At 31.3% G+C, this 8,604-nt stretch overlaps 1 protein-coding gene across 1 annotated transcript; it reads left to right on the plus strand.

Moving 5' to 3' along the window:
• The first annotated feature begins 2,675 nt into the window (after positions 1–2,675).
• LOC103501258 (cellulose synthase-like protein E6) lies at positions 2,676–8,478 on the plus strand. Its single transcript, XM_008464794.3, has 8 exons — positions 2,676–3,056; positions 4,566–4,881; positions 5,006–5,146; positions 5,235–5,366; positions 5,671–5,883; positions 5,964–6,194; positions 6,297–6,644; positions 7,748–8,478. Exons 1-8 carry the CDS (start codon positions 2,767–2,769, stop codon positions 8,300–8,302), a joined length of 2,226 nt encoding a protein of 741 aa, XP_008463016.1. The 5' UTR covers positions 2,676–2,766; the 3' UTR covers positions 8,303–8,478.
• The last annotated feature ends 126 nt before the right edge of the window (positions 8,479–8,604 follow it).

Here is an 8,604-nt window from a genome sequence, read left to right on the forward strand (position 1 = left end):
TATAAAAGCTTTTTTTGTTTGCATTATAATTTAAGTGGAATGTGTGGTATAGTGCAAATATGTGGTTTTGGTTGCTTAGATAAATGTGTGATGTCTTTCGATTTAAACGGTTAAATTACAACAACACCCTTTAAAAAAAGATCGGAGTATCCACTCTCTTAAAAGTTGACAAAATACCATTCATCTTTTATAGACATTCCAAACAAATTTTAGAATAGAGAAATTATTAAAATGTTAGATGAAAAGTTGACTCTTTTAGCGTCAATTTTTTAAAAAACAATTAACACAAGACGTACAAAATGTGCTACTTACTGCTGCATCTACTTTTGGCCAACAATCTAAAATATTTTTATTTTAGAAGTAGTTTTGAAATGTATGAGAAGCCAATAGAAATATTGTAAGTGGAAGAAAAACAAAGGTAATTTTAAATTTATTGGAAGGAAGATCATTATTATTATTTGTGTATGTATTAATTTCTTACAATTAATGTGTTAAGATTATTTTAATTGGTTTTGAGTTGGAAGGTTTTGTTACTAATTTTGAGCATTGATTTTAACTACAAGTTTGAAAAGGCCTTGCGTTCTTTGGGTTTAAGTATTGGTGTGCATGGAGATGATATTGCGCATACAAACATGTATGTATTTTTTATATCCATAACCTCCAATATTGCATATATATTCATATAGAGTGTTTTATTTTGATGAGATTGGATTTTTTTGGGTTGTTTTCGAATATAGCAAATGAATCAAATTATTTATAAATATAACAAAATTTTACATATTATCAACGATAGACTACTACTTGTATCGTGATAAACCCAAATAATAGTATATTTGGTAATAAACTGTGATGTTTTTGCTATATTTCTAAAATATATTTAGTAGTTTTTTTTTATTTAAAACAACTTTTTAATATTGATTTTATTTTCTATTTTAAACTTTATGGTTGTTCTTTAATTTCTTAAAAGCTAAAGAAAAAAAAAACTATAGTCTCGTTTGGTAACTAATTCATTTTTTGTTTTGGTTTTCGAAAATTAAACATACATTTTCTCCCTTTGGCACAATAATTTGCTTATTTTCAAGTGTAAAGGTTAAATTTTTAACCAAACCCAAGAATAAAAATAACTTCCTAAAAGCCTTTTTATTTTTTCTTAGTTTTCATGATTTGGTATGGTTTTTTAAAATCATCGGTGGAATTTAGATAACAAAGGAAAAAAATTGAAAGTAAAAGTAGTTTTTATACTTAATTCTATATATATAAGAGTTTATATTGTCCTAGAATCGTTAACAACGATGTAATTTACAAACATTCATGAACAAATACATTATAATTAAAAGAAAACCAACAAATAAACACCAATTGAGAAGGAAACACCAATCACTACGGTTCATACTAAACAAATAGAGTTCGATTTTTTAGCATTAAAATCCAGAGTTTACCTCAAAACAATAGCATAAAAACATAAAAAATTCTGCAAATAGAATGGAGAAAAACACCATGAAAATACATTGGAAGTCTTGAAAAAGCAGCATTCAAAAATGGCACCATCACCCAGCTATTTCTACTCTAAAAAAATCAAGAAATCAAAACCCATCAGCAAAATTAGTCCAACCAAAATTCAGTGAAGTTATTTGAAGAAAGTGTTTTAAACATCAAAAACCAACAAACAACAAAGCAAAGAGATGGAAAAATAGTGAAAATGATAGCTGACGAGTGACAACGAAATGGTGAATGGCAAAGTGCGAAAACAAAATAAATTGGTCCAACCCAAATCAAATTGAATCAGTTCGTTTCCGTTTTTGCACCCTAATTATTAAGAAGAGGTTATGATAGGAGTTGGATACATTATTAACATGTTGGAAATTAATTACAGACTCATGAATACATAACACAGATTAATTAGAATAGAGAGACGAAATAATTATTTATAGTTTGGAATGGGGGTGTTTTGGTATTTTATAAAATACCATGCACGGGTCGTGCTAAAAATCAAAAGAAAAAACGGTTTTGGCATTTTTTAAAATGACCCCTAAAAACACGTTGCTATATCCCTTAAAAAAATATACTTAAATATTAACATTATACGTTGGAAAGAATTTTCTTTTAGTTGTTCCACATTGAAAGATTTAGAAGAGATGGGATGATACAAACATTAAAGAACAAAAGTATGTTGGTGATGATAGCATGACTTTATCACCACAACCGCAACCACTGCTACCATCTCTATTTTACCCACCTCTATTTTCAATACAATACTAAAGTTTTAGATTGTTTGGTTGTTGTAAAAAATGGAGTAAGAATTAGATAAACAGCTGTAAAAATGAGAGTGTCTATATAAATTAATTTCAACGAATTATTACTCTTTCCTAACAACCCAATATAACTTTAAAAAAGAAAAAAGAAAGAAAAATTAGACTAACTTTAAGAACATCTTTTCATTTTTTAAAAGTATAGAAGTAAGATTAAAAATAACAAAGGGGAAAGGGCCACAAACTCCAAAATGAATGAAAGGCCAAAATATAGAGAGGACGAAAAAGTAATTAAATTAAGAAATGAATAGTAATAAATTAAGTTACGTTTGGATTCCGCTTAAGTTATGAAAATGCTAGAAATTATCCAAAAAGTACGACATCGGGAATGGAAAGAAAAGGTAAAAGACTATTTACTCCAAAAACAAAACAAAAACAAAAAATAGTAATAGCAAAGCCATTATTGTTTTCTTCATTACTAATTCAAAAGAAAGAAGGAAGGAAAAAGGAAAGAGAGATGAGAAAGGGGGGGAATGGAGAAACGACGTCGTGTGCTTTGGTGGAAACCAAAGAAGGGCGCCACAGTGGAGGAGCTTACAGAGCTTTTGCGGCGACGGTCATGGCTTCAATTTTTCTGATATGGGCTTACAGAGCCACCGGGATGCCTGGGGCGGGCCACCCTGGGCGGTGGACTTGGATGGGAATGTTCATCTCTGAGATTATGTTTGGTGTTTATTGGATTCTCTCTCAGTCTCTTCGTTGGCGTCCCACTTTCAACTTTCCCTTCAAACATAAACTCTCTCTAAGGTACTATATCGTATCCTATATTCTGCCTCCCTCCCTCCCTCCATTCACAAACAGACACTCATAACATTCTTCCCTTCCCTTCCGTAAATAAAATTTTTAACTCTTAAATATATTTCAGATTTGTTTCGACTTTTGAATCTCTACCTCCAGCCTCTTAATTATAAAAGATAACTATCATAATTAGTTGTGGCCTTTTAATTTCATTCAACAATTTTTCCTACTTGGGTTTGGTTGAGTTCTCAATACTCAAATATATATATATATATATATATATTTAAATCCTTTTTTTTTTTTTTTTTTTTTTTTTGTTTTGGTCAAGCGAGTAAGGGTTGAAGTGTACACTAAAACCTTTCATGTTCATTTCCTTTTCCCCAAAAAAGGAAAACATAATTCGATGGTGAGAGCAAATTATGTTAATTAATATACTTTTTTTTGCTATTTTCTTTTGGCATAATATAAAATTTATTTCATATTGTTTATTTACACCAAAGTTTAGGAAAAACCTTCTTTTTAGTAAAAACAAAATATATTGATTAATAAAGACAATTGGAAGTTGACGTATTTTAGCCCTATACTTCAAACTGGAAAGTTTCATTTGAGTGAAAAATTTCTCTTTTCGAACAAGTAATTAACAACTCTATTCTCAATTTCAAAGACTGACTATTCTAAATTATTATAGCTATTACTTATAATAACCAACCAAGGGGAAGCAATTTTTCTTTTTAATTTCTTATTTCTTATTTTCTTATTATTATTTCCACCGTAAATTGATATTTGTATTTAAATTTAAGGATCGTTTTCAAATATAGTTAGCAAAATGAACTAATACAAAATGAACTAATACAATTACAAATATAGCAAAATGCTATTTTCTATATTTACTATTATCTATTATGTATAGACACATGATAACCAATGACATTTTATTATATTTGTCAATATTTTCAATACTATTATCGTTTAAAACCATGGAAAAAAATTAATATGTATATGAAAAACAAAAATCAGCATCCATTTTCTATAACAAAATTACTATAAATAACAAAACTACTTAATTAATTTACTTAATTAATTATAAATATAGATACAAGTTGTTTATTACAGTATTAATAGACAAAGGGATAAAGTATCTTTAATTTAGATTTCTAATCAATAGACAAAGTGACAAAGTACCATAATTTAGATTTTTAATTAATAATAATAATAATGAGCATTTACACAAATAACAAAAAAAATTATATTAATAATTTTTCTAAACTAAAAAAGTAGTAAATTTAAAAACGGATAAGTCTAAAAAAAAAGAAAAAGAAAAACTGTTTGACAGCTATTTTTTCTAATTTTTTTTTATCAATTTCCCTAATAATAATGAGAAAAATAAATAATCTTTAAACAAAAAATGTCGAAGTCTCTAAAAAAAAAGTCTTGAGAAAGAAACAAGGGCAAAGGGGTGTGTGCTTGAGCTCCTCATTTCCATGGCGTCAATGGCTCACTCTGGTTCTCAAACCGCAGCTACAATGACGACCAATTACCAAATGTCGACGTTTTCGTTTGCACAGCCGACCCCATTATCGAACCCCCGGTCTTGGTCATCAACACCATCTTATCCACTATGGCCTACGATTACCCAACTGAAAAATTGGCCATTTATCTCTCCGACGACGGGGGCTCCGAGTTCACATTCTATGCTCTTATCGAAGCTTCGAATTTCGCCAAGCATTGGTTGCCCTTTTGTAGAAAGTTCATGGTCGAGCCTACGTCTCCGGAGGCCTACTTTTCTCTCAATTCTGCTTTGCATCATCGTTCTCAAGAGTGGATCGACATGAAGGTACTGGACGATGGGCTTCTTTCAATTTTCAATAATGAATGTAGTTTTGTTGTATGAGGTTTTTTTTTTTCACGTATTGGATCAAAGGTAGCGTCTAAATTGTAACTCTTAATGGGTTGAACAGAAACTGTTTGATGAAATGAAGGAGAGAATTAACTCGGTGGTTGAGATGGGGAAGGTTCCTAAGGAGATACGGGACCAGAACAAAGGTTTCTCTGAGTGGGACAATGGTATAACAAAGCAAAATCATCAATCAATTGTGAAGGTGTACTTGCTTCATTTCCTCCACGCATATAAGCCATTACAATTTTTTTTTTTAATTCTCAGTTTTTGAACTATTTACTTCTTCGCAGATAATAATTGATGGAAATAATCTAGATAATTTGGATATTGATGGAGGTGTACTACCAAAATTGGTGTACATGGCACGTGAAAAGAGACCCCACCATCCGCACCATTTTAAAGCTGGAGCTATGAATGCATTGGTAAGTTTTGCAACATGTTGGATTATCGTTCATTTTGGTCCTGTAATATGTGCTTGGTCCTACAACGTCTCTACTTTTCCTGAACCATAACTAATAGAAAGGGACCATGGGCTGATATTTAAAGAAAATGTACGATGTAGGAAGCCTATTAGTATTTGATAATTAAAATGACGGGATGACTAATACATAAGAACTTAAATAGAAATCAAACACAAATCATTTGACTAAAATGATAGCCTAAACCTTATGCATTTCCATGTTTTATTTTTAAGAAAACGATTAAAATCATACAAATGTGTTGCAGATAAGAGTATCCTCAGAGATAACCAATGCTCCCTTCATCCTCAACTTAGACTGTGACATGTACTCAAATAATCCAGTCACACTAAAGGAGTTACTATGTTTTTTCCTGGATGGGAAAAGAAGCCATGACATTGCATTTGTACAATTCCCACAATGCTTTGATAACATTACAGAAAATATGTTATATGGCATTCCAGATCAAGTTGTTAATGAGGTTAGAATTCGAAAGAAATTTCATTATTCTAACAAAGACAGTAAATGAACAAAGTTGCCGAAATAACATAAATGATGCAGATTGAACTAGCTGGCATGGATGGATATGGTGCTGCCTTGTATTGTGGCACTGGATGTTTCCATCGCAGAGAAGCTCTCGGCGGGAAGAAGTATGTTGAAGATCTTAATGGATCAATACATTTGGACGTGCAAACTCAAAAGAAAGTTCCAAAACCTGTTAATGAGTTGGAAGAAGCATGTAAGCTTCTCGTTGACTGCAACTTTGAAAATGGCTCTCAATGGGGAAGGGAGGTCTGTCTCTTTCTCTTTCTCTTTCTCTATCTCTCTCTGAAATAGGATAACCATACATAACTGATGGGATTAATATATGTATCTATCTAAAATAAATTGCAGATGGGATTAGTATATGGGTGTGCAGTCGAAGATATTGTTACTGGGTTGACAATACAGTGCAGAGGTTGGAGATCACTTTACTATAGTCCAAAGAAAAGAGCTTTTTTAGGTCTTGCTCCGATTAGCTTGGATGTAGCTCTAGTTCAATATAAGAGGTGGTGTGAAGGCATGTTTCAAATTTTTTTGTCCAAGTATTGCCCCTTCATATACGGACATGGGAAGATCAAATTTGGTGCTCAAATGGGATATTGTGTATATCTTTTATGGGCTCCACTTTCTATACCAATGCTGTATTATGCCACCGTTCCTGCACTTTGTCTCCTTCAAGGCATTCCCTTATTCCCAGAGGTAACTTTTCATAGTCTTATCTTCTTTTCATTGGTTGTCTTTATTTCCAGTGGTATTTTTTTCCTGGTCTTCTCTCCTTTTCATTAGTTGTCCTTGTTCCCAGAGCAGCTCCTTTACTAATTGACTTGGTAAACTAAAAGGTTAAGTTATAAATTTAGTATCTCAATTTTGATGGTTGTGAACTTAAAAATGTTTGGTAAAATATCAATTTAAACCCCATAAAAATTTGGAGTTGTATCAATTTAAATCCTTAACTAGTAATTGTATCGATATAAAGTTTGAATTTTCGCAAGTGTATCAATTTATACTCTTCATTACGTTCTATTTTGATAAACATTTTTAAACTTTCATGAGTGAATCAACTTCTAACTCTCAATTAAGTTTTTCTTTGAAAATTATCCATGTATTTTTTTTTAAATAATCGTCCATTTTATTAATTCTTCAATTAAAGAAATAGACACATGTATGAATGGATTACATGCACAATTTTGAAATGTAATCTTAATAAATGATCTAGATTGATTCACTTATAACTTTAGTTATAAGTGAAACTATTATTTGTTTTGGGTGGTACTTTTCGAACTAAGTTTATAGGAGGGTGTATAATTGATACATTTATGAAACGTTTAGGTTTAAATTGATATAAGTATTAGTTCATGATTTAAATAGATGCTATGAGTCTAATTTTCAAATTATTTTTTATATATTTGTGGAATTTGAATTGTGATTCTCTATAAGGTCATTTTTGACGTTGTCAATGAAATAATAATGATGTGACATGCTAATAAATGTTTAATTATTTTACACAATTGCGCTAAATAATATATCGCAGACGAAATGGATGAGTTAAATTAGTCTTTGGATTCAATCGTAGTGAACTGAAAATCGTTTTTGTTAGAATACAGGATTTCGAATTGTGATTCTCTATGTAGTCGCCATTGTTGACATCGTTGATTAAGTAATGATGTGGCATGCAAACAAACATCAACTGATTGGACACACTATGTCAAATACATGACAGAAAGAAATGGACAACTGAGTTCATTTTCTTTTTCTGGAAGCTTCAATTGTAAAATGATGGTTTGGCTTCTTTTTAACTGTAGGCTACTAGCTTATGGGCCATACCTTTTGCATATGTCTTCGTAATCAAGAACTGTTGGAGCGTAGCTGAGGCAATAACTTGTGGCTGTACACTCAAAGCTTGGTGGAACTTACAAAGAATGTTACTTTTCAGAAGAACCACCGCATTCTTCTTTGCTTTCATCGACACAGTCATCAAGCAGTTGGGGCTTTCTCAAACTAAATTTGTTGTGACTGCTAAAGTCGCAGCGGAGGACGTGTCGAAGCGATACGAACAAGAGATCATAGAGTTTGGAAGCTCCGATATAATGTATACTATGATTGCAACATTTGCAATGCTAAACCTTTTTGGTTTATTGCTGGGAATTAAGAATGTTGCTGCTTTGAATTTGGAGTTGTTTTATGAAGGTTTGAACAAATTCATTCTCCAAATTGTTCTTTGTGGGCTAATTGTTTTGATAAACTTTCCCACATATGAAGCCCTCTTCATTCGCAAGGACAAGGGGCGTTTGCCATCCTCTGCTTTGTTCAAGTCTGTTACTTTGGCTTTATTGGCTTGTATAATATATGTATTGTAATATTTGATTCTCAGTAACAACTTCACGGTTGGAGGACTTAAACCTCTGACTTTTAACTTTTTGTTTATGAGTCATGTTGTATGTTATAACTTATTTTGTATACATTTTGGATTTTTGTGGGTTTGATGTGAGGTAATTCAATGAATATGTAAAAGTATCCCTAATAATTGGAATAACTTGTCGATAGTTTTTCAATTCTTTTTCTTGCTCTTTTGAGTTCAAAGGTTTTGAATTTGTTATTTGGTTACTTTTAAACAATAAAGGATTTTGATATTTTTTAAGGGTGAAAACCAAACTCAAAG

Source organism: Cucumis melo, chromosome 1, assembly GCF_025177605.1.
Source record: "Cucumis melo cultivar AY chromosome 1, USDA_Cmelo_AY_1.0, whole genome shotgun sequence".
NCBI lineage: Eukaryota > Viridiplantae > Streptophyta > Magnoliopsida > Cucurbitales > Cucurbitaceae > Cucumis > Cucumis melo.

Bases quoted from the DNA above. Each gene is read 5' to 3' on its own strand.
- LOC103501258 (XM_008464794.3), top strand. From the start codon at position 2,767: ATGAGAAAGGGGGGGAATGGAGAAACGACGTCGTGTGCTTTGGTGGAA. The intron at 4,882-5,005 runs GTACTGGACGAT...TGGGTTGAACAG, and splicing joins AAGAGTGGATCGACATGAAG to AAACTGTTTGATGAAATGAA. The intron at 6,645-7,747 runs GTAACTTTTCAT...TTTTAACTGTAG, and splicing joins GCATTCCCTTATTCCCAGAG to GCTACTAGCTTATGGGCCAT.